At 32.8% G+C, this 24,437-nt stretch overlaps 4 protein-coding genes and 1 non-coding gene across 5 annotated transcripts; 3 read left to right on the top strand and 2 right to left on the bottom strand.

Annotated features, from left to right (window-relative positions):
* The first annotated feature begins 531 nt into the window (after nucleotides 1-531).
* LOC145052139 (uncharacterized) lies at nucleotides 532-4,010 on the top strand. Its single transcript, XM_078999948.1, has 5 exons — nucleotides 532-1,428; nucleotides 2,810-2,867; nucleotides 2,965-3,048; nucleotides 3,189-3,330; nucleotides 3,464-4,010. Exons 1-5 carry the CDS (start codon nucleotides 849-851, stop codon nucleotides 3,815-3,817), a joined length of 1,218 nt encoding a protein of 405 aa, XP_078856074.1. The 5' UTR covers nucleotides 532-848; the 3' UTR covers nucleotides 3,818-4,010.
* A 3,552-nt stretch (nucleotides 4,011-7,562) lies between these two features.
* Nucleotides 7,563-9,709, top strand: LOC145052138 (stromal cell-derived factor 2-like protein). Its single transcript, XM_078999947.1, has 6 exons — nucleotides 7,563-7,948; nucleotides 8,597-8,737; nucleotides 8,836-8,976; nucleotides 9,059-9,108; nucleotides 9,180-9,309; nucleotides 9,415-9,709. Exons 1-6 carry the CDS (start codon nucleotides 7,847-7,849, stop codon nucleotides 9,505-9,507), a joined length of 657 nt encoding a protein of 218 aa, XP_078856073.1. The 5' UTR covers nucleotides 7,563-7,846; the 3' UTR covers nucleotides 9,508-9,709.
* A 1,219-nt stretch (nucleotides 9,710-10,928) lies between these two features.
* LOC145052137 (small ribosomal subunit protein eS12-like) lies at nucleotides 10,929-12,516 on the bottom strand. Its single transcript, XM_078999945.1, has 5 exons — nucleotides 12,419-12,516; nucleotides 11,805-11,843; nucleotides 11,372-11,672; nucleotides 11,219-11,284; nucleotides 10,929-11,115 (listed from the first exon to the last, which is right to left on the bottom strand). Exons 2-5 carry the CDS (start codon nucleotides 11,810-11,812, stop codon nucleotides 11,056-11,058), a joined length of 435 nt encoding a protein of 144 aa, XP_078856071.1. The 5' UTR covers nucleotides 11,813-11,843; nucleotides 12,419-12,516; the 3' UTR covers nucleotides 10,929-11,055.
* A 5,547-nt stretch (nucleotides 12,517-18,063) lies between these two features.
* Nucleotides 18,064-19,460, bottom strand: LOC145049363 (uncharacterized). The gene is made up of 2 exons (XM_078997783.1): nucleotides 18,608-19,460; nucleotides 18,064-18,299 (listed from the first exon to the last, which is right to left on the bottom strand). The coding sequence occupies exons 1-2, from the start codon at nucleotides 19,458-19,460 to the stop codon at nucleotides 18,064-18,066; spliced, it is 1,089 nt and encodes a 362-aa protein (XP_078853909.1).
* A 1,516-nt stretch (nucleotides 19,461-20,976) lies between these two features.
* Nucleotides 20,977-21,050, top strand: TRNAT-AGU (transfer RNA threonine (anticodon AGU)). The gene has a single exon. It is a non-coding gene; the product is annotated as a tRNA-Thr (tRNA).
* The last annotated feature ends 3,387 nt before the right edge of the window (nucleotides 21,051-24,437 follow it).

Here is a 24,437-nt window from a genome sequence, read left to right as displayed (position 1 = left end):
TACTTCTAATATTTGATAAAATATGGATATATTTTATTGAGCATTAATCACAAACAATCAAATTTAATATATATCTTCAAGAATGTGACACGTCACCAAAAAACTACAATGGAGATGCAAGATTCTTCAATCGAATCAATCCATAGTCATCGAGTAGTACAATCCTAGAAAATGTCTCTTCCAACACTGTCGCATAGTACGATAAACAAATAAACTGTAATACATTATATTGAATATGAATAATTTTAATAACATATAAGTTTTATCTGTTATTTCTCAAAATAATAAAACAAATAGTTATCTAACCATTATAATTTTACACTGCATGAACAAATTCATAAATTGTCTTATACATTGTATTTTACATCTCATTAAATCGTGATTTTCAAAACACTTGTCAAAACATCTTTTAAACACTCGAGTCAACTTGAAAGGGCATTCTTGTCATTTTGATGGCAAAATACGCACAGAAGGCGTGGACCATATAACAAACGTTTCCAGTCTGGTCGTTTCAACAGATGACACGACGCAGTTTTTATTTTTGTTTGATTTCAAATTTAAATTTAAACAAGTCCAATTTGGACTTTAGAGCAGGTCATAACTCCGGTCCTTCTAGAAACATCTCAGCCGTCCTTGCTCCTTTCCTCCCCTAACTACCGAGCTCCGCCTAGCCGTCGTCGGCGCCGTGAAGTCGCTGGTTGATCTGTGCTCATGCTAGGGTTTCGATTGATGCATTTTCGTTATATGTGCACATGAACTTTTAAATCTATGTGAAATCTCTCGAATCGTCAATTTTCGTGCCCTAGCAGGTTTTTTGCTTAAATAAACTCTTGCATTTTGAATTTTGAATGTCGGAGCCGCCGAGAGTTGTGCAATTGACGATGGATGGTGCTGATTCAGAACCACGACCGGTTTTGGGGCCCGCGGGAAACAAGACGAGATCGGTAGTGGAATTGCGTAAACCGGCTGCGAAACCTAAGAGTAAAGTCGGAAAACCGGAGGAAATTAAGAAATCGCCGTCGACAGTCACTGTTATTGTCAATTCTCCTCTGCATTCTAAATCAATAACACCTCCGCCTCCGTTAATTTTGAAGCATAAGGATTCTAAGTTGTTGAAGTCGAACTTATCGATGAATGCGTCATGCTCATCGGACGCCTCTTCCGATTCTTCACACAGTCGAGCGTCTACTGGGAAGGTTAGAAGACGGTGTGTGACACCTACATCGATTCGGGGGAAGCAATCTGTTGTTCCGAAAACAGGAAAGCTTGATAATGCTTTGAAAGCAGTTTCAAAAACTGGAAAAGTTGAGAGTGCTGCAAGAGGTGAGAAACTTGAAAATGTTGTTGTGGAGACCGATAGTTCTTTGGAATCTTCAGCTGATGCTTCATTGGGACGGAAGAGATGTGCTTGGGTTACTGCTAATACGGGTATGGCTCTCACTCTTAATACCTGAGCTCTCTAACTAGCTTTGTATGTATTGCTATTTTTCATTGGAATGTGAAGATTGTTACGAATTACTGAATGAAACACTAGGGTACAAGGAACTCCCTATAAGAATATGTTATCAAATTGCTTATGACATTTTAATTAGCTTAAAACTGTAGTTGAAGTATTTGTTTTGAAATGTTACAATGGATTAAATTGGTGTTCATAATCATGTGAAGGTTCCTTAGATTTCTGATTGTTGCTTATGTTTCAGTTGTTTATTCTCAAACATAGTTTATTACTTAAAATAGATAATTGTATATTTTATGACTCTTAAAAAGTCTTAGATTTTTAGGGTTATCAGCTAAGAGTGTTGGTCTTCCTTGTGCTATTACATATCTAGCCTTCTACCTTTAAGTCATAGACCCCACTGACTGAACCTCCTGAATTTCCTGAAGTGGATTACAATTGAGGGCTAGGGTGTCTGGTTCATTGCTGTATTATTGGATGATGCCTCCTACTTCTCTCATAAGTCGAATAGTACACACGGAGTAAAATCAGGATTCAGGCAAAATGTAGCTAGAGATTAATCTATGCTCTCTGATATAGTGATAGTAAAACTTTTATATTAGCATACATGTGTTAACTCATTTAAGATTTAGGGTGTAGATTACTCTCTTATTATTGGGAGGTTGTAGAACTAAACTACTAAAGGCTTGAGTGAAGTCAATGGAGATCAACTTTAAGTAACTATAACTACCACAACATCCAGCAGCTTCATTTACTGATGTTGGAGTCCTTAGTAATACCTTTGTTACCTTCTTTGGATAAAATTTGATCTTTCACCTTCTTTGCTATATAGCAATGACCATGTGGCATTGTGACTAGGATAATATAGTCGACATGTGTAAGAAAGTTAAGACTAGCTTCTGGGAAACATCATGTTACTTATATTGTTTTCTTGTTAATGGTGTATGTTAAAATGCATGCTACCTAAAGATCATAAACAGTAAATGCCTACAATCAACTATAAAGAGAATGCTGAAAAGAGCTGTTGAAGTCATTTTGTTTTAGCCTTTTAAAAATTGTATCTTTAAAGAAATAAATTACAATATACGAGGGAAGCATCTTTTTTGTGTAATTTGTATATTAATGGTGTCTGTTTCTGTTGCTGTTGCTCTATCTATCCCTCAAATTTTCCTAAAACACAGCTGCTCATGAAAATATTCATCTGTATGACAATAAAACAGAAATATAGCATCATTCGTTATTTCAGTTGATCCAACAAATCAAGAATTGTAATTCCCCTCTCCTAAAATATATATATATATTTACAATTTTACTTTATAACAACTCCTAATTTGTATGTTTCCTTTTTTGAAGATCCTTGTTATACTGCTTTTCATGATGAAGAATGGGGAGTCCCAGTACACGACGACAAGTATGCACCTCAAGATTCAGTTTTCAGTTTCTTATCAAAATTTCAATGAAATTCTGGAACATTCCTCTAAGCGCTCATATTGTATGACATCTTTCAGGAAACTGTTTGAATTACTCAGTTTATCGACTGCATTGGCTGAACTCACGTGGCCCACTATTCTCAGCAAAAGGCATTTATTTAGGTATGCAGTATGCACATTATTTCATATGTATGTATTTTTTTGGCAAGAGAAAACTCCCAACATATGAGTTGAGCTCCATAATCGATAATACCTTCTTGTCTAATTTGAAATGAAACATGGGTATATATGTATATATACAGAGATGTGTTTCATGGATTTGACCCAACTGCTGTCTCAAAGTTGAATGATAAGAAAATAGCAGCTCCTGGGAGCCCTGCTGCTTCTCTTCTCTCAGAAGTAAAATTACGAGGAATTATTGAAAATGCACGCCAAATTTGCAAGGTATCTCTTGTTGTTTTTTATTCGTAATCTACAAATTAATTTCACCAAATTTGCATAACTTCCATTCTACTATTATCGTGAAAAATGAGTGTTTTTTTTTTTTTTTTTTTTTGGTGAAAAATGGTGTGCACAGATAGCGGATGAGTTGGGGTCGTTTGACAAGTACATATGGGGGTTTGTGAACCATAAACCCATCGTGAACAAATTCCGATACCCACGTCAAGTCCCAATCAAGACATCAAAAGCAGACTCAATAAGCAAAGACCTGGTCAAACGGGGCTTACGTGGCGTGGGCCCCACAGTCGTTTACTCCTTTCTACAAGTGGCTGGCCTTACAAACGACCATCTCGTTAGTTGCTTCAGGTTCCATGAATGTGCACTAGTAGATGTCGTGGGCCCGGGGACCACAAATGATGGGTTGGGGTTGGGGTTGGGGGGGTTAACCATAACCAGGGTTATGGATGACTTGACTTTATCGGGTGAGTGACTTGTGGCTAGTTAGTTATTGGCATTGCTACAAATTGTTGATGTGGGAACAAGTAAGTAATTGCCTTTGCAAGAATGTATGTGTAGAAATTGTTGTATTAATGCCATGCTGTTTGTAGATTGTAGAGTAAATGACATATACATATGAGAATATGATGATGATGATGATGATGATTGTGAGATGTTATTCTTTACACCCTTTTGCTTGTCTCTTATTTTTCTCAGTGTTGGCTTCTTGCAAATCGATTATATCAACATGAAACAAGTTGAGAGACATGTTTTTTAATTAACTTTTAGAATATGTTACTACAATAATCTATTCGCAACTATGACCAACGAATTTGTAATTTAGAAGTACGAAAATGAAACACACACACACACACAAGTTAATAGTAATTTTGCTTGAACTATGAAATTACTGTTCATCCGTGAAAATTTTAGGTTTCTGGTAAAAAAAGTGTTTTTTGTCCTAGGATTTTTCATAGACTATTTGTACTATAAAAAGAACTTTATATTGGTAAAATGAAATCTTAGATTGTGAGAGATTTACCAAAATATATGTTTTAAAAGTTAAGAAGATAATATAAATAAATGTCTTATATAATAAAGACTATTGGCAGATTAGTGCTAAAAAATATAAAACCAATTAACCAGTAATTAAGTTAAATGAAATATATAAAATGACATGTAGAAGTTTGAGTTTTTTTAATTGTATATTTTAGAGAACTAAAAAAACTTAAAAAGCTCGTTAAAAAACGCTATAGTTGGTATCTTTTAAAAAAAGGTATCTTATAAATATTTTTTTTTTTCAAACACAAAAACATAAAAAAAAAAAAAAAGTTGAAAATAAGTTATCTTATAACCGCACCAGCGGTGATATGCCCATACATAATGTAAAAAGCCATTTTGCAAAGCCAAAGCCAAAAGACTATTTTGTAGCAAGGACTTAGGAAATTAATAGTTATATGGACTAATTTTTATATTAATCCTGGGAAAATCTTATTTATTTAGTTTGATTTATATTATTCCTATAAAACAAAGAAAATTATGTGAATGGTTCATGTGGTTTGGGTAACTATTCCTTTAGTCCTTAACTTTTTGAGTAAATTACTGAAATCGTCCTTGTGGTTTGGTCAAAATTGCACGTTTGGTCCATAACTTTTTTTTTTGCACTCAGATCGTTCCTGTGGTTTAATTTTGTTGCGTTCTTCGTCCCTATGGTTTGGTAAAAGTTGCCTGTTTGGTCCCTAACTTTATGTATGTAAGGGACGAAAAATGCAACAAAATCAAACCACAGAGACGAAAAACACAACAAAATCAAACCACAGGGACGATCCGAGTGCAAAAAAAAAGTTAGGTACCAAACGTGTAATTTTAACCAAACCACAGGGACGATTTCAGTAATTTACTCTAATTTTTTTAACCCCAGACCACCCTACATACTCTGACTTTTTTGTTTTAGATCTATTTTTTTCCTTTTAAGAAAATACTTAGTTTTTATCTATTATTTGTTATTTCAGACTCAAGCCGGTTACCAACAGTTAAATTAAGTTTTTTTAATAAAAAACCTCCTACATTTTACATTTTTTTTCTGTTTTAAACCTTTTTTCAAGAATAAACTCGACTTTAAACTATTCATTTTTATTTTATTAATGTTGGAAGTTACAAAGGTGAAAAAATAGCTAATGTTGGAGGCTACAAAATAAATAAATAAATAAATAATAGCTAATGTATGAGATGCTCCATACATAGAACGCTAAATAAATTTAGTACTCCATGTAAAATATTGATAAATACTTGAGACAAATGTGTTTAAAGGTAAAAATAACAATTTACTTGAAAGCTATCTTAGTTAAAATAAACATACCATCACAGCTTGTGAAAGTAGCATTGGGACGACATTTGAAACCAGAATCAATTTTGTAAAAACAACCTTCGGACATGAGAGAAGCTTCATCCTCATAATAACATAATTTTATTTTAGCATTTCTTACTAAGTTTATGTTCCTAGCTTGAAGAAGAAGCATAAACATGACCTAGGGTTTTAGAATCGATTATTATTTTAGTTGATTAATAATTTGGCACACGTGAGTTAGGGGATCTAGGGTTACATGTTGGTAACGGACTTCATTAATGAATTAACAATGAATATATTAAAAGTAGGGTTTATTTTGAAAAAAAAACTTTAGGTCTAAACCAGGGAAAAATGCAAAATATAGGGCATTTTATGAAAAATAAAACTTCAATTTACATGTCGGTAACCGACTCAAATGCTGAGATAACAAGTAAAAGGTAAAAGTTGAGTCTTTTCTTGAAAAAAAAAAGTCTAAACGAAGAAAAAAAATCAAAATGGAGGGTTTTATGGGAAAAAACCTGATAATTTTTATACGCTTAGTCTCTGATAGACATAAAAAAGACTGATTTGCCCTTATTATGTTTTTATTGTTTATTTTGGATCCATCACACCTAATCTCCGCTTTGAAACGTGATATATGAATGTGTCATTCATCATCTCTTTTTATGTATCGTAAAGGACCACCTCCATACTCTAATCACCTCGCCATACCACCGCCACCGATGATTCTGATGGACTGCCATCGCTTATCTTCGCCACTCACCCCACCCTATTTGTTAAAATCATCTACTACCGACTTCAAAGCCGACGTCCATCTCCTATCATCTTCTTAATCGATAAACGTTCCCCATCTCCATCGAGGATTATATCCCGTTTCTTTACTCCATCATATAACTTATATTTGGGTTTTTTGTTCATTATTAATCAATCCACAAAAAATATGAAAATCTGTAATTTTAAAAGTATATATAAGAGATATTTAGGTGGAGAGCTTCTAGCAATAAATTAGCTACCAAAGATAACCTATAGAAAATGGGTGTAGATGTTGAGAGTCGGACCATATTCTAGTTAATTGTAAATTTTCCAAAGTTGTTTGGTTTAAAGTTTCCCGTTGGTTGGTTTTATAAAAGATGTTGAAAGTATATAATCGATCAGTAAATATGAATATCTAAACGCTACTTTGTTGTTATGCCTTTATAATTTTGGTTCCATGTTAGTCTCTTGATATGCTAATCTAGATTCTTTTGTAGGTTTTTTTAAGCCTGCTAAGAAGATGCTAAGATATTTTTTCTTTTGCACATTTGGTTAAGCCTTCTTTGAAGGCTAGATCCATCACATGAAAAAAATTTGTTTAATTTTTACCAAAACATATAGATACATAGTTTCTCCGATGGCAAGCCCTGAATATTCGGTGGTGGTTATCGAAATCGTTGGAGTTGAAAGAAAGAAACGGAAGAATAAGGGTGAGTAAGAAACGAAGAGAGAGGAATAATGTGAGACCATTTTAATTTTAACAAATAATAAATAAAAAAACAATAAAGAAATTAGTAAGGGAAAAATAGTTTCTACGCAACAAAAACATATTCGGAAGACTGTTCGTGTTTAAAAAAAATGTTAAAGGACCAAACTTGCAGAATGCCATGAATCAAATGGACCATCAGTATAATTTACTCTAAAATAGAGGTTCGGATGTAATTTATGCATTTAAAAGACGAAACTGCCCTCCAAATGATCCGAACACCCAGTCCCAAGTGGCTTTAAATCTGACATGGAACGGTGCCATTGGTTGAACGACTGTAACCTACGTGGTACCGCCATTGAAGCATCCATAGTCAAAAACCACAAGACTTCTATATGTTCTCTCAAGACATCACAAAGCAAGCAAGAGCATACAACACGTTCTCTCTAAGGACCGTTGTATTCTCCATCGGCATTTTGGATCCCCGGCCGCAAGCCCCGACCTGAGAAAAACCGACAGTCGTGGCTTCCCCTTCACCGTCAGGGCAACAGCAACAGAGCAGGAGCAATCTTTCGCGAAGAAGAACCGCATCGTCTAGTTCATCGGAACCTACGCAGATCATCTACAAAGAAACGCTAGGCCGGTCGTTTTCTTCTGAATCCGATCTTGACTTACCGATTTGGCAACGAACTTGGTTCATCCTACTTCTACTCGTAATGGCATTTTCTTTCTTCGGTCTTGCTCTCTTTCTCGTCCTAACTCTAGACTCAGATTATGCCTCATCTTCTGTCTATGCTGCTACTTCTGAAGGCGTCGAGGTAATTAGCTTATTTATGATCTAATTACAAATTGATAACATGAGGTTGTATACGTTTCCTGCTTTACTTGGCTCCTATAATCACACTTGTTTGAAATTTGACATGGATCCTGAAATTTTGAGGAAGATGCTAACTACATCTGGCCTTTATCAACTAAATTGAAAGAATGTTGGGATAAACCAAAAAATTGTAACATAATCTAATATCAATCTCAAATTGAGGAAGCAACAGGTTTGGCCTCAGAGTTTAAGTGACTTTTTCTCATTCCTGTATCAAATTTAATTGTTAATCCAGATATTATTGCTGTTAGGCAATTTAGTAACACTTGTTTGCGTGGATATCAGTCAATCTGTAGGTGAATGTACTCTGTTCATAGGAAAGAAGAAAAATAATTAACAATATGACCTTTTAGGGTCAGTCAAATGGACCAACTTTAGGTTCAAAAACTGATTCAGGTACATTAAGAACTTTAGAAGATGACATGACAGTATCTAAGATGGAATAACTGGATATTGCATAGCAGTTTAAAATGAATCATTAGCCCTCCAGTAAGTTACAATGATTGAAAACATGCTTTCTATATCTTTTCAATTGTAAGTAATATATTTGCAATCAGGCTCATTTTTTGGAAGTGATTATATATGATAGATTACTTACGGGTCAGTGATCAAGTTGATGCATGAAAAGACAAAGTTCAGACTACACTCACATGATGTGCCATATGGATCTGGCAGTGGGCAGCAATCTGTAACTGGTTTTCCAAATGTAGATGATGCCAATAGCTATTGGGTATGCTCATTTTTTTTTTTTTTTAATATCTATTTTATATGTTTGATTTCATTTCAAAGCCTTATTCTGATTCTTTGGTTTATATAAATATTGTTTAGATTGTTAGACCTGAACCAGATACATCTGTGAAATTGGGGGACAGTATAAAAACTGGAACCATCATTCGGTTGCAACACTTGAAAACTAGGAAGTGGCTTCATAGTCACTTACATGCTTCACCAATATCTGGCAATCTAGAGGTTAGTGGATTGGATTAGATTTTTTTTTCTTCTTAATATCATGTTAAAAAACTGTAACATAAGTAATTGAGGTTATGTGTAGGTGAGTTGTTTTGGAGATGATGGTAATTCAGATACAGGGGATTATTGGAGGTGAGGTCTAGTTTTGTTGGTTATTATAAATTCATGTTGTGAAGTTAAAATGTTTTGTTTATTTTGTGAAGAGTTGAAATTGAGGGAAGTGGGAAAACATGGAGACAGGATCAAAGAATAAGGCTTCTCCATGTAGACACAAACGGATTTCTACACAGCCATAATAAGAAATACAGTCGCATTGCTGGTGGTCAGCAAGAGGTAATCATTAATCAATCATATTGCTCTTATCAAATTAAATTTGTTTTTTAAACGTCATTTATCTATGGAAAAAATGAAAAAATAAATAACATTGCTTTTATGTAGGTTTGTGGTGTAAGGGAGAAACGAGCTGATAATGTTTGGTTGGCTGCAGAAGGCATATACCTCCCAACAACTGAAAGCAAAGCGACCATGTAGTTTTCCCCTCTCTCTTTTTTTTTTCATGAATTTTGTAGCTTGTTTCAGGGCATACTTTGTAAGCTGATTATATCCACAACACTAGTTAAAATGTTGAATCTCCTTATTAACAATCTGGGTAAAATCAAAATATATCTAGATAATATGGAAACGTGTTGAAACTCTTCATAAATATATTTCTAGTGCATATTTTTTTGCTAAATCTTCAATTATTATTTTGGCAATGTAGCTATTTAGTTATTTTTATGAAAAAAAAAAAAAAAAATCCCCAGTTAACCAAACATAAACGGATTCATCACAACATATACCAAAAATTAAATTGTCACACGTATCTCGATTTGTGTGTTTATGTATGAAGGGTGCAAACTGGCAACTGCCATAGTTTTTCCCTGTTTGAAATAGGCAAGTTGTCCGAAATAATCAAGTATTTTGTTCTTTTTATTAAATATGTACTCTTTATCCATTAATTGTAACGTATGACATAAACATATTTACATACATTCATAAATATAACAAATACAACAATAAGTAACATATAAGGTTTACACAGCCAAAAGTGTTGTTATTATGCATAAAAATTACTAGCTATTAGGCTAAAGGTGTGGTGCCTAACACTGTCTCCAACAATTGGGGTCATATATGTAGGATGCCACCAATCAATGTCTAACAATCCATATATAATGGTGACATGGTGTGGTGCCTAACAATTAAAAAAAAACATTTAAATAATAATAATCATAGCATTAAAATTAAAATTAAAAAAAGTACTTTAACATTGAAAACCATGAGTTGTCGTAACTCCCAATTAAGACAATCTAAACTTTCAATTCGATGACATGTTCCATCGATATCAAAATAGTCGACCCCATGCTAATCAACCAACCATTTCTTCAAGATGGATCCAACATTTTTTTTTGTGAGTTTGGTTTGTACAAAGTGGGAGAAATAAGAGAAATTTGAAAGAGTTTGAGTGAGGTTGGTATAAAAATATGATAGTTTAAATATTTATAGTTGAAAAAAATGAATTAAATGTTTATTTAAGTGTCTAATATCACCGTTGGGTAGGATAGGATAGCATAGCATATTGCCGTTCAAATTTGAGCCACACAAAAATGCAGCCCTACATTGCCATTTCAAAAATGCCTGCAAAGAGAGACAATGCTTGCCATGCATTCCATATTAAATGAAACATTAAAATGACAAGCCGTTTATAGTATATTTATTTTTATTTCTATATCTAAAAAATGATAAATTTGATCGATTTGTTTTCAACATTGCATTAGCTTACACATTAGTTAATTAAACAAAATTTCAATTTTTCAATTTTTTTGGTTAAAAAAGAAGCCATTTCTTAATCCATGATTTGGTTCAACAAGCAGCGTCACATAAATAAAGCAAAAACTAAAACTTGAAACTCTCGATGATTGGAATCTAATGTTTATAAAACCATTCAAAATTTTCTAAAACAAAGTTCCAAACAGACAAAAGTCGAAAAATAAAACAAAGTTTTGGATTCCCACCAACTAGTTTCGATCCATTCTCAAATACTTAGTGGGATTTCACATACTCCTGAACAATGTGGAGTCCTTCAGACTCCTCACCATAATCCTGTAAAACAAAAAAAAACATTCAAAAAAATAAATTCACAAAATCAATAAAAAGAAATCCCATCTATTTACAACATATCTTCCAAATAAATGTGTAAACATACCCTCACAACAAGGCATGAACAACCCACAACCTTTCTTGCCTTTCCTTCCGAATCAATCTTGCACAACTGCAGATAAATAAATAAAAAAAATCTTACAACATCTGTAGCATAAAAAGACGAAAATGTCCTTTCACATAGAAAGAAATAACTTACGCCAGCCCATTCGCCAAGAGTCTTTGCAGCTGGAACAGTTACTAAACTGACATTATGGTCAGCACAAAGTGCTTTGACCAATTTTTGGTAGTCAGGCTGATTACAATCCTCTGCCAATACACAAAGAAGAGCAGCATGTTTCTCAATAACTTTTGCAGCCTCATGAAGACCCCTCACAAGGCCTCCATGAGCAAGTGACTTTCTTAGAACAAGCTGCAAAGCTGTCATGATGTCCATTGGCTCCCCAAGAGCTGCTGCTGGAGCTGCAGGTGCCTCCACTGGTACCACAACAGCCTCTTCACTGCAAAAAGTAATATAATTTGAGCAAAAAAGTTTTAAAACTGTAAGATCTTCATTGATACAATTCAATTATATGGAAAAACAGATTTATATCTTGTTCTAAAGAAGAAGAATTGGTAACATCTTATCATACCCTGCCATTTTGTTCTGTTTGATTGAATCTTCTGTCAAACTGTTTCAAAATAAAAGCTAAGTCAGAGATATTATAAACACAACCAATCCCATATCACATTCATGAAAAGCAATTGAAGTAGAACATCAAACACATTCATGAAAATCAACTGAAGTAGAATATCAAATAAAAAAATGAAAACATATTTGATAATGGGGAAAAGAATGCCGATCAGAAGCATATACATCAGCCTCAATTCCTACCTTCTGAGCTATGCCAAGCTATTCTCATAAAGAAAACCTAAAACGTTCAACGTCTTTAACGTTTTAACGTCGCCTACCAAGTGTTCAGTGAATGCATAAATGACCAGTAGTTTACTCAAAACGAATATAAAACGACTAATCGAATGAAAGTTTTTCCTTGATTTTCAAATTAATGTCAAAATCGAAATTAAAACAATCTAGAGTTTCTTCATCTCTACACATGTTTCCTATCAACCATATAGATTTACAGGGTAGTAGTATCCAAAATTAAACAAAATATATGTTCAGATTAACGAACAATTAAGCAGGAATACCAAATGTCATCGCATCAATTCATAATATATTCAATCAGCCTGAGATCGAGAGATATACCTGCAGCTGCTGCTATGGAGAGATTAGAGAGACGCAAGGAACTGGTAGGGTGCGCGAGCCAAAACCCTAGCTGTATATAAAGTCCGATTAGTTTTAAGTTACTCCCTTGTACTTTATATTACTCACTATATACCCCTCTAAGTTCTATCTATTTTAAAATAGTCGTGCATAATCTTCTTGCAATGTACCGTAAACTCATATTCATTAAATTGGAAAACTTGTAATTTGTTGAGTAAAGTACTAAACCATATAAATCATCTTTGTGGTATGCATTTTTGTTTGGGTAAAAAAAAATTAGTCTTTTATATATTTGGTCATTATTGCATTGTGTTTGTTTTGTTTTTAGTCCCTAAATCTAACCCTTGAACATTTTATCATTGAGGACAAGCATATGGTCCAAACAAGATGGTACTTCGGTCTAAGAATGTAAGAGCATCTACAATCCATTGAGCTCTAGGAAGTTCAATGGATTGTCACATCACTGCCACATCAACGTTTCATTTTTTATTCAACTATACTCTTTAACATCCATACTCCATTAAAACCTTTAAATGTTGATGGATTTCTATATTTGGTTTGAGATTTAATTGAAAAAGAAAATATTAAATCCATTGAACCACTCAATGATCATGCAACTCTCTCATTCAACTCTCCTCTATGTCATCACTCACATTATATTAAACTTCTATTCAATCATAGTCATCATCTATTCAACTCTTATTAAACCTCCATTGTGGATGCTCTAAGTATTGTAATCACAATATTTTCTCGTAACCCTTCTCTCATTCATTAAACAACATAAGTAGTAAAACAATACAAGATGCCACATAATACACGAATGAGCCTAAACAATTAAAGAGCCTAAACAACAAGAATAAGACTAACAATAAAGTCCATTAACAGTCCCCCGCAGTGTGAACGGTAGGGCATCAAATGTTCAAATTGTTACGAAAATCAAGAAAAAATGGATAAGACAAGCTTTTAGTAAAAGTATTTGCATATTGAGCCGAAGATGGAACATGCAAGACCCGAACTTGACCCAAAGCAACTTGGTCTCGAACAAAATGTATATCAATATCAATATGCTTGGTTCATTGATGTTGAACTGGATTGGAAGCAAGATAAACAACGTTGATGTTGTCACAACAAACAATAGTAGCATTTTGAGGAGAATGAGACAACTCGCGAAGGAGATTGCGTAACCAACATGTTTTAACAATAGTATTAGCAACACCTTTATAATCAGCTTCAACACTCGATCAGGAGGTGGTCCCTTAACGTTTTGAGGACCACGATAATAAGTTATTACCGAGAAACACACAGTATCTAGAGGTAGAACGCCTGGTAGAAGGGCAACCAATCTAGTCTACATCAAAGTAGGCAGTAAGATTTGTGGATGAGTGGGAGTACAGTTGAAGACCATAAGACGTACCTCGAACGTAGTGCAACACTCTTTTAAGGGCGGCCAAATGAGGTTCCCTAGGATCATGTATAAATAAACATAACTGTTGAACTGCATAGGTAAGATCCGGACGAGTAAAGGTAAGATACTGGAGAGCTCCAACAAGACTGCGCTTTGAAGTTGGGTCTTGCACTCTAGGTCTTGTACCATCGAGTTTGGTGGATAAGTCTGCAGGTGTAGTGGCGGGTTTATAGTGCAGCATGCCAGCTCTGTTAAGAATTTATGAAGCATACTTTTGTTGAGACAAAAAAACAAACCCTTGGAGTCACGAACGGAAGAAATACCCATAAAATAATGAAGATCCCCCAAGTCAGACATAGAAAACTCAGCACTTAAAGTGGTGATGATTTGTTAGATAAGAGCTTGAGATAAACCTGTCAAAATAATATCATCTACATAGAAAAGCAGATAAGCAATATGAGAATCATGTCGATATATAAACAACGAAGAGTCTGAGCGACTGTGAACAAAACCCATGCAAGCGATGAACATAACAAATCTGTGAAACCATGCCCGGGGTGGTTTTTGAGACCATAAAGAGAGCGTTGCAAGAGACACACATGATTCGGTTTGGCAGGATTTTTAAAAATCAGGAGGTTAATTCATGTAAAGAGTTTCTTCAAGATTATCGTGTAAGAATACATTATTGACAATACAAAATGCCACATTCATTAAACAGTATAAATAGTAAAACAATACAAGAGGCCACATAATACACCAATGAGCCTGAATAACTAAAGAGCCTAAACAACAAGAATGAGACTAACAATAAAGTCCACTAACAAGTATGAAATCATTATGTTGTTCTTTTTCTATTAAACTTTTGAGTTTTTATCTAAGAACAACCGGTCATGTTTTCAAATTAAGGGTGACTTAATGTTTAGCTTTATTAGATGGTTGATCCATTCAGGGTCGTGCCAATGGTAAGACGGTTTGAGCAATGGTTCATGACCTCCAAATTTTAAGGGTCCTATTTTTTATATACCTTATTTTGTAAGTATATAAAAAAACTAATATATCGTGTACAATGAGCAACTGAGTGAAAAAATAAATGAAAATGAAGTCAAAACAAAATCAACAAAGAACACTACGGGACGTGCAATTCGTTTGGTATAATCATCGTGTTAGGTTTCTTCCTACCATCGATCGAAAGACTTTATGGATCAAGTCTAACTTTCAGCGGTAACAAAAAAGATCAATCCATAATAAAATTTATTTTGGTTTTTTATGTATCCTCCGGATTTCTAATTTCAATTTCACTAAAGTGGCAATTTCAATGGGTAACAATTTAATATAGCATACATATTCTTTGCAATGATTGATCCAAAATGATCTGAAATGTTCAACAATAACATAAAAAATGTACAACCAAATACATAATTCAACAAACATTTTAAATCATTTATTAAGCCAAATAAACTACATTAACAAACGCATAATAGTAAGCAAAAGTTCCCCTAACAACTAAACACACGATACATAAAAATCAACATCTAAAAGAAATATAATTTTAAAAACATACAACTAAAACACAAAAGTTGTAGGTTCCTTAAACAAATAGAATATCTTGCCAACATTCATAAAAGAAAACGAATATGAAGTTTCTTCAAAGAATATGTCATTTCATTTTTTCAACTTCTAGTTGGTCTTTGTAGGTTTTGGATGTGCCATTTATTCTTGAATTAGGTGTAAGACACATATATTATATGGGTTAATTAAAATAAATAAATATAAAAGTCTAAATATTTAAGAACTTTGGATTTATAAGAAAATAAGAAAAATAATGAATTATTAAAATTGAATTTTCTTTTAAATTTAAATAAATAAACAAAATAAACCAATAAACATTAATTTAAGAATTTTGAAATAAAAATGTAAGTCCATTAATGAAATTTATATTCATTTATTACCACATTTATTGTAATTATTACATTAAAATATTATGCAAAATTTAATAAAATAGAAAAACCCATAAAATGATATATGAAAACGAAATTAATTCAAAATAATCACAAAATTATATTTGGTAAATTGAATGAGAGTGTGACATTTGGCAAAAAGAAACCTTCATTTATTAGATTAGATTTGACACATATAACCTATATACCCAAGATAATGCAAGTTTACCTAAATAAAAAAAAATCACATTTAGCCAATACTAAAACAAATAAATCGAATCAATTAAACCAAAAATCGATGAAACCAAACATCTCTCGATTCAATCTTGGTTAATATTTTTGATGTAAAAAACCCGATTAAATCGAACCAAAGAAGGTGGCCATTAAATGATTGTCAAGAAGGTTGAGACCCTTATGTTATCTCTAACTTGCTCCAAGAAAGTTTTCCTCGGATCTTAACCCTCTTAACTATTATAAAAAAAATATATATATATATTATTATCTTAATGGCTAGGCCTCACACTCTCGTAACCCCACCTACTATGAATCAATGTTTTAAAAACTGATTTTTTAGTTGACCCGGTATGGTGACCGGTTCTCGGTTCAACCGCCGACTGAACCAATTTCTATATTTTTTCATGTTTTTTTTTTTTCTATTTTCCTACACATACATACATATATAAATTATGAATTTGATATTTACAATTTCAAACATTAAAAATACACATAAAAATAAGTTGTAAATGAATCCAAATACATTAAAATAACATATAACCATAAGTTTTAGTGTTTTACATCAATCCATATACGCCAAAAAGAAAATAAAATATAATACCGAAACGAAATATAGTTTTAGATTAATACAACCACATAAAAAAACTTTATAAAATTTATCATATGTTTTTATTTAGAGAAAACTAAATAGATTTGAAAAAAAAAATCATCAAAGTTTAATATGTAAATGGTTCATTTTTATGTGTTTTTATTCGGGTTAACCGGTTTATTTTGATCGGTTCAACTGAGTTTTTTCTAAAAACCGGCCGGTTCAGTCTGTTTCAGAAATCAATGTAAAACCGGTACTAATTGAACCGCTCCCTCCCCCGTTCCCGGTTCAAACAGGTTTTTAAAACATTGTTATGAATTCATATATTCATGGTATAGAACCCTTTATCAAATCATTAGTCAAAACTCTTGAAAAATCAGTGAATGCTCAAAGGGATACATAATAAATTGTTCCTTCTTCCATTAAATTATATATTAAAAAATTTTAAATGACATTCTATTAATTTCTTATCATACATTATGAAAATAATAATACACCATACACATGAATCACACAAGTTCAAACCCTTATTCACATATGAGAGTGTTTAGAGTTGTTTATTTAAAATGTTTATTGACTTATTGTGGTTTGACAATAATAATAAAAATATTTAAATGTTTGGATAGAAAGTTTTCATAAGCATTTACTAACTTAAATAAAAAGTTTTGATAAAAACATTTTTTTTAAACAGCTAACACACATCATTTAAATTTAACTCCTAAACTATTTTTATGCTCATGTCCTTATTTGAACCTTCAACCCTTTAAGGGTTTAGCATGTTTGGTCAAACCTTCAACCTAGGGGTTTAACATGTTTGGTCAAACCCTTATTCACATGTAAGAGTGTTTAGAGTTGTTTATTTAAAAAAGTTTTTGATATGTTATTACCTTATTACACGTATAAGCATATTTTTCTCAAAAACTATAAATAACGTATCAGTGTATTATATTTTGGTACCGAATATATTAATCCAACATTTATTTTAAACTATATTTTTTCACCGGATAAACTAATTAACATTTCTACTAAAAACATAAGTTGTTACAAATTAACACTTCTACTAAAAACATATTTTGTTTAAAATAAAACAATCCTAAACATTCGTAAATAATATGGAGTCATTTTTTATGATTTTATCTATACGTACTAACCCATAAGCTTTTGATTATAGTTTGATGAAATTCATCTTTACATCACTAGTTATATGTTTCTCAGTATAAAGGAAAAGAAAACAACAGACAAAACCAAAACCCCAACAAACAAAAGAACACTACCCACAACACACACAAAACAACAGCACTAACTGGTAACACATCACCAGGAAACAAAGACACAAAACTAGACGAGCAGAAAAAAAAACTTTTGGAAGAAAAGTAGTCCCAAATACAGCAGAAAACTATTGAAGCACCACCAAGACTAGCAATGAACGTAAACAATAGCCATCAATCCAAACAAAAAAAAACTAGAAGACAACAGTTGCATCAAAAACAGAGAAAAAAGAAGAGCCACCATCAGCCAGAGGAAAAACGCCAAGGATCGAAACAAAGAGCACCATAACAGCACAACAACAAAACAAAGCGCAACCCAATAACTGAACACATCCACCAACAACCTCAAAGTCCAAAATCATAAGACCCCAACAAAACACCAAAAAAGCAGCATCAAAAGAACTCATCCAAGCAGAGAACAACAAATCACCTGCAAGATCGACACAATCAAAGAAAATAAAGACACACACCCACCAAATCAAAGAATACCCTCTCTCACTAGAACACGAAAAGGGAGCACATAAAAGAATATCTAGCCATAGCAACAAGCCTATCAGAAATCTACCCAAAGGAATGAAACAAACACCAAACCTCCACATGCTTTGGCAAGATATGACACCAAAAAACTCCAAAGAACAGTCCACCCACAATAAACACATACATACAATATTAGAAAATACAATTTGATAGCCACACATGAGACGGACCACATACTCCAGTTGAGCTAGTCAATCCTACCCAACTTGGCCATGTTCTTAATCCAATTAAATGTGCACAAATTAATATCATCCACCAACAACATAATAACCCTTCTCTCGTTTCTGTAGACATTTTCATTTCTAGCTTTCCAAATCACCCATATAGTTGAGTACACAAGAGACAATTTCACATTGTGCATTCTTCTATCAACCCCTTTCGGTTTTAACATATCCATTAAGTCAATACAAAAGGAAAGCGCATTTTGAATAGTAGTAGACCACTCAACCAGCCAACACCACACTTTCGAAGCCACACAACAGGAAAAGAAAAGATGATCAAGGCTCTCTTCATTGGATCGACATAAAGGACAAAGACTTGAGACCACATTAATCTCACGCTTTACCAAATTCACAAATGTCAGAATCCTATTCCTAATCATTCTCCACATACAACAATTGATTTTAAGAGGAATCCAATTTACCCAATTGAAAGAATTCTCAGATACCTCCTTACCCTTATTAATAAGAAGTCTAATTGCCTTTATCGAGAAATTAGCTCCTCCATCACCAATCCACAACCATTTGTCCAGCCCTCCAGTAGGCTTAAAATAATTAATCAAGTTTAATAAATCCAAAGTTTGATTTGATTCGATACCTCTCCTTAACTGTCTTGAGCAACTCCACAACCATCTCACATCCTCCTCAGTGGAATTTTCCACTTTATCAACGAGTAAACAATCTTTATTTAACTCCACCACGTACAAATTTGGGAATAAGTCTTTTAGGGGCACATTACTACACCATGTATATTTCCAGAAAAAAGTTTTATCACCTTTTCCAACCACCATGTTAAATAAGTCCGACATATAAATGCCTCTTTCTTCTAAATCCATCTAATTAAATTTGAGAAATGCTCAACCAAACACCCTTTATATATTTCTTGGCAATAGGATTATCATCAAAAAGCTTTAATTTATGAATGACTTTAATGCAAGAGAACAAAAAAGAGTTGCTTCCATTTTTCAAACGCTAGCACCATTTGACAAACAAAGATAAGTTAGCGGACTCGAGACAACCAACACCAAGGCCACCCGCTTTTTTAGGCATGACAACCACCTCCCAAGCAATCCAATTTATCTTTTTCTTCTCATCATATCCACCCCAAAGAGATCTTCTCCTTATACCTTCAAGCAAATTAATAATCTTTCTTGGAGCTCTAAAAAGAGAAATAATACAAGGGCAAACTATTAAGAACCGAATTAACTAGGGCAAGACGACCGCTGAAAGATAAGATTTTCGCCTTCCATTTAGACAACCGCTTTTTAAATTTATCCACCATTAGAGCCCAATTTTAGCCAACTTCATATTTGCCCCAACCGGAAGCCCAAGATAAATAAACGGAAAGGAAGTGGGCTGATAATTAAGAATGCTAGCAAGCCTATGAACCTCCAAACCATCAACACCCACTCCAAAACTTTGCTTTTATTCAGATTCATTTTGAACCCTGAAGCAAGAAAAAAACATCTCAGTAACCTATTGAGATTTACAAAGTTAATTTCCGACCATTCACCCACAAAAACTACATCGTCATCATACATAAGATGAGAGATGGGTACGTCATTGCTATCAAAAGAGAGACCACAAAAGTAATGAAGCTCACAATCCACTTCCATAGAAACATGGAGCTCTTCCATTGCAATTATAAAAAGAAAGGGGGCTAACAGATCTCCTTATCTTACCCCTATACTAATATCGAACTCCTTAGTAGGTGCCCCATTAACCAAAATCGACGCCCTGCTAGAGGAAAGACAACCCCTAATTCATTTTCTCCACTTTCACCCAAAGTTCATTTGCTCCATAACCGAATCTAAAAACTCCCAACTCAATGAATCAAAAACCTTATTGAAATCAACTTTAAAGATTAAAACTTTTTTTTTTCCACCTATTGGACCACAAGCAAATTTTATTAAGTAAAAGAGGTTCATCAAGAATACTCCTACTACCAACGTAAGCCGATTGCTCCGCACTAATCATCTTGTCCAAAATATTTTTAAGTCTATTGGCAAGACCCTTGGAGATAATCTTATACAAACAACCCACAAGATTCACCTGGTTAATAGTCTTTTAAATAAATGATCATTTATCTTAGAAATTAAAGATATAAATGAAGAATTAAAATTTCCCTCCAAAAAACCTGAAGCTTCAAAATCGTTAACAAACATAACATCACCTTTAATTAGATCCCAAAAATGTTTCAAAAATTTGAAAGTAATTAGATCCCAAGGTCTATACTTAATGGGCGAAATTATTGATACCTCGTAAAAAAAACAACATCATCATCGTTTAGAAATGCATAGAGATGGAATAACCAATGATTTTATATAAATAATGAGAAAAAGATAACACAAAGCTTTCATAGCTCAGTTGGTTAGAGCACCCGTTTAGTAAGCGGGAGGTCTTGAGTTCGACTCTCAATGAAAGCACTTTTTGTTCAATTCTTATAAGTGATCCCTAAATACACATGTAATCATGACGTGTAGGTTACAGGTTACTACCTTTTTTCATTTGAATCAAACAACATGTTTTGAGTGTCTATACATAACCAATACATTAATCATGTTAGACCAATTTTAACCTTAAGTATATCATCAAATACTTTATGTCATGTAACCAAAATAACCTTTGAACCTAGATTATTTAGGTCATAATGTTATATACGTATTACCATAGTATCAAGCCACACACTTTAGCCTATATTATGCCTCATACTCCAATTTGTTATTGACATGAACAATTATGTCTAGTTTTGAACATACTTAAAAAAACCATAAAAAAGTTAGGAAGCGTAAGAATTTACCATTCAAAATATATATTAAACTATATATAGCAGATGATGACGTTGAAGACAGGGTGTTAGGGGTGGATTTCACCATTTGAGAGATAGTGAAAGTGTATTCACAGATCATATGGGGTAGGGAAATTTGAAGTGCACCCTCAGTTGTTTCTTTTGTGTTATTGTGATGCTAGAGGGTAGAAAATGACTCAATGACTCAATGGCATTGCGGATGACTCAATGATTCAATGCTTCTTATTATTCATTCTAATATTTAAGTTAATTTAAAATGTGCTTTCTCTTTAAGCATTATATGGGGAATTTTTCCAATAAGCCTAGGACGACGACTAGTTGTCGTAGAGAGTTGTTATGAAAAAAAAAACATTTGAATTTTTCAATCAAGCTCTTTATTTAAATGATAAATTAGTAATTAAAATTATTTACTTTTTCAAAAGCAAGATGTGTATACAAAAACACCATGTCGCCGTGGTGTTGTTTTTATAAACCGGAGCGAAAAAAATTGATGGGAAAAATTCTCATCTACCTACAATAACACGACATGTCTACGTTGAAAATTGAATTTTCAAAATTTATATAAAAAATTTAAACGATCAGTACAAATAGTTTCTTGTAATATTTCTCCATAACCATAAAATTGTAAAAAGTAAAAAGTGATAAGCAAACTATATCAAATTCCCGTCTGGACATCTTTTTTCTAACATGACACATAGCGAACTTACCTCACATAACAAGAGTGATGAGCGAGGACCTATTAGTGGACACACGGATACCCATTGGTAGTGTTTGCCCTTGAAGATATGTATGTACGTATCTAATCCTTCATTGTTTTAATAAAAGAATGGTTTTAATCTCCATTTGACATGTGTTACTTTAATACAACTTCTCATTAATATTATGCCACATGTCAAAGAGATATATTAGGCAACACTTCAAAATTCAAATTATTTTTTCTACTTATATGTTATGTTTGAAGTTATAATAACTTTAAAAATTTTGTATATCTCTGATTTATTTAAAATAATTGACAAATAGTTTTTGAATTTTTACTATGAAAATTTATTTTTTTTTATAACAGTGGTTCCCACAGGTTATAAACTAGTTAATGAATATATACTTAAAACTTTTCTGTTTTTGTGCTATTTTTTGTTCTTTTAATCCGTCATAAAAACAAATATATTATAATTGCATATACTGTAATAAAAAAACTAAATTAAAAAAAAAACACATAAAATTATAATAGAAAACTATAGATTGCGTAGCCCCGTTCCGCAGGGGACGCAAGCAACGGTTGATGTGTTTTTGTTGTTCTTTTGAAACTTTCATGATTCTACAAATCGTCCAGATGGGGATGAAGAAAAGAAGAGGTCCAATAGAGAAGGAAAAGCATGTCTAAGGAAGCACTAAAAATTTAAAAAAAAAAATAAAGATAGACGGCATTATCAACACACAAACTAAAAATATTAAAATGTGATGGTAAAATCGTGAACTTCCTAAACAATATTGTTGTTAAGAACTTTTTCATTTAATATATATAATAATGTGATGTGATTTGGTGTATGTCACAACAAAACATGTAATCCCATCATAAGCAGGTGGTTTTGGATCCATCCCTTTGGTTCTTTAGGTTTTGCATGTGCAATGAATTAGGGCTATACATTCCAATCTATTGTTACTATACTAAAGTACCGAAATGACATCTCAAGCATCTCATTTCCTTGCCATCCATCCTAATATATAATTAGAAATTATTCACATCAATTTTCGACATTTATTTTACATCATACTCTTTACGCTTTCTTTAAATCTTAACCTCTGATTAGAATCTTCACAAGAACGCAAGCATTTAAAGTAGTGTATGGTTTACGACATTATCTTGTCTCATATAATTTAATACACAAAAGACCACCTTCAACCTGTTATTTCATTAAAAGCAACCGTGAGTAGCTTGGGCTCAGATTCGGCAAGACTTTATTCTACAAACAATTAAACATCTTTCGTACACATCGATTCCTTAAAAGAATTCCCATTTCTATCTCATCCAAAGGACTAGAACTTTAATATTTTTACTTAATGCATTTAGGTAAATTATATTCGAGTATTTTTTATTTTTATTTTGTAACTTACATAATAGATAAATTAGTAGAGAAACTCAGAAAATGATATTTTCCACAATAAATTCTTATATTGTAAAACTGTGCTCTCATTTTTTTCTTCTATTTTGGGAGAGTGACATCATTTTATCAAATATTTTTTGAAAATTTAGTATCCAAACAACATTTTATCTAGATAATACTAATTAATGAAGAAAAAAAACTAGATGAAGTTTGGCCGTATGATTAAAATTCACATGTCTATGTTATGGTTGCTAGGTTTAAACACTAATGTTCTAGGGTTTCCATTAGAAAAATGCATAGTTGACACAAAATTCATTTGGAAAACATTTCAAATGTTTACACAATCAATATAGTCTTCATCTCATGATGCTTGACCTTAGATTATTTTTGTTTGAGAAATAGGATCACAATATCAAAATAACTTGGGTACGTGTATTGAAAATATTTTTCAAAATCGGAAATTTCAACGCTATTTTCTAAGGTATCATGGATTCATATTTGAGATAATCCAATAAACACTTTCAAAAAGCTAATTTGTGACAAGTAACTTTGTATATGAGAAGAAAGAGAAGAAATATACAAAACTAAAAAATTAAGAATATATACATCATAAATTATTTTTGCTTTTTAGTGATGAAAATTAGTATCTATTGGGAATAAGCACAATAGTTTGGTTTTGGTAGGACCGTCGTCGGGGGCTCTTCCCCTTAGGCATCGTCAGAGGAAATGCCCCTTAGAGTACTGCCAATGATGGTCCCATTGGAACCCTACAAAGGGATTGCCCCCACACATCCATGTTCTTGATGCCACTTTGTTTATCCGAATGTGCATTATGTACCTTCTGGCCCATATTATTGCTAAAGTTGTACCCGACTTGTCTAGCGTCGTTGATTTGTAACACC

Source organism: Lactuca serriola, chromosome 5, assembly GCF_051521515.1.
Source record: "Lactuca serriola cultivar US96UC23 chromosome 5, Lser_US96UC23_V15, whole genome shotgun sequence".
Lineage (NCBI taxonomy): Eukaryota > Viridiplantae > Streptophyta > Magnoliopsida > Asterales > Asteraceae > Lactuca > Lactuca serriola.
The sequence above is the reverse complement of the archived record's forward strand: the minus strand, read 5'-3'. Positions and strand labels throughout refer to the sequence as shown.

Bases quoted from the DNA above. Each gene is read 5' to 3' on its own strand.
- LOC145052138 (XM_078999947.1), top strand. From the start codon at position 7,847: ATGGCATTTTCTTTCTTCGGTCTTGCTCTCTTTCTCGTCCTAACTCTA. The intron at 8,738-8,835 runs GTATGCTCATTT...AATATTGTTTAG, and splicing joins ATGATGCCAATAGCTATTGG to ATTGTTAGACCTGAACCAGA. The intron at 9,109-9,179 runs GTGAGGTCTAGT...TATTTTGTGAAG, and splicing joins GATACAGGGGATTATTGGAG to AGTTGAAATTGAGGGAAGTG.
- LOC145049363 (XM_078997783.1), bottom strand. From the start codon at position 19,460: ATGGATTTAGAAGAAAGAGGCATTTATATGTCGGACTTATTTAACATG. The intron at 18,300-18,607 runs GTAGGATTGACT...TCGATCTTGCAG, and splicing joins TAAGAACATGGCCAAGTTGG to GTGATTTGTTGTTCTCTGCT.
- LOC145052137 (XM_078999945.1), bottom strand. The intron at 11,285-11,371 runs GTAAGTTATTTC...ATTTATCTGCAG, and splicing joins CTCTTGGCGAATGGGCTGGC to TTGTGCAAGATTGATTCGGA. The intron at 11,116-11,218 runs GTATGTTTACAC...TTTGTTTTACAG, and splicing joins GTTCATGCCTTGTTGTGAGG to GATTATGGTGAGGAGTCTGA.
- LOC145052139 (XM_078999948.1), top strand. From the start codon at position 849: ATGTCGGAGCCGCCGAGAGTTGTGCAATTGACGATGGATGGTGCTGAT. The intron at 1,429-2,809 runs GTATGGCTCTCA...CCTTTTTTGAAG, and splicing joins TTGGGTTACTGCTAATACGG to ATCCTTGTTATACTGCTTTT. The intron at 3,331-3,463 runs GTATCTCTTGTT...TGGTGTGCACAG, and splicing joins ATGCACGCCAAATTTGCAAG to ATAGCGGATGAGTTGGGGTC.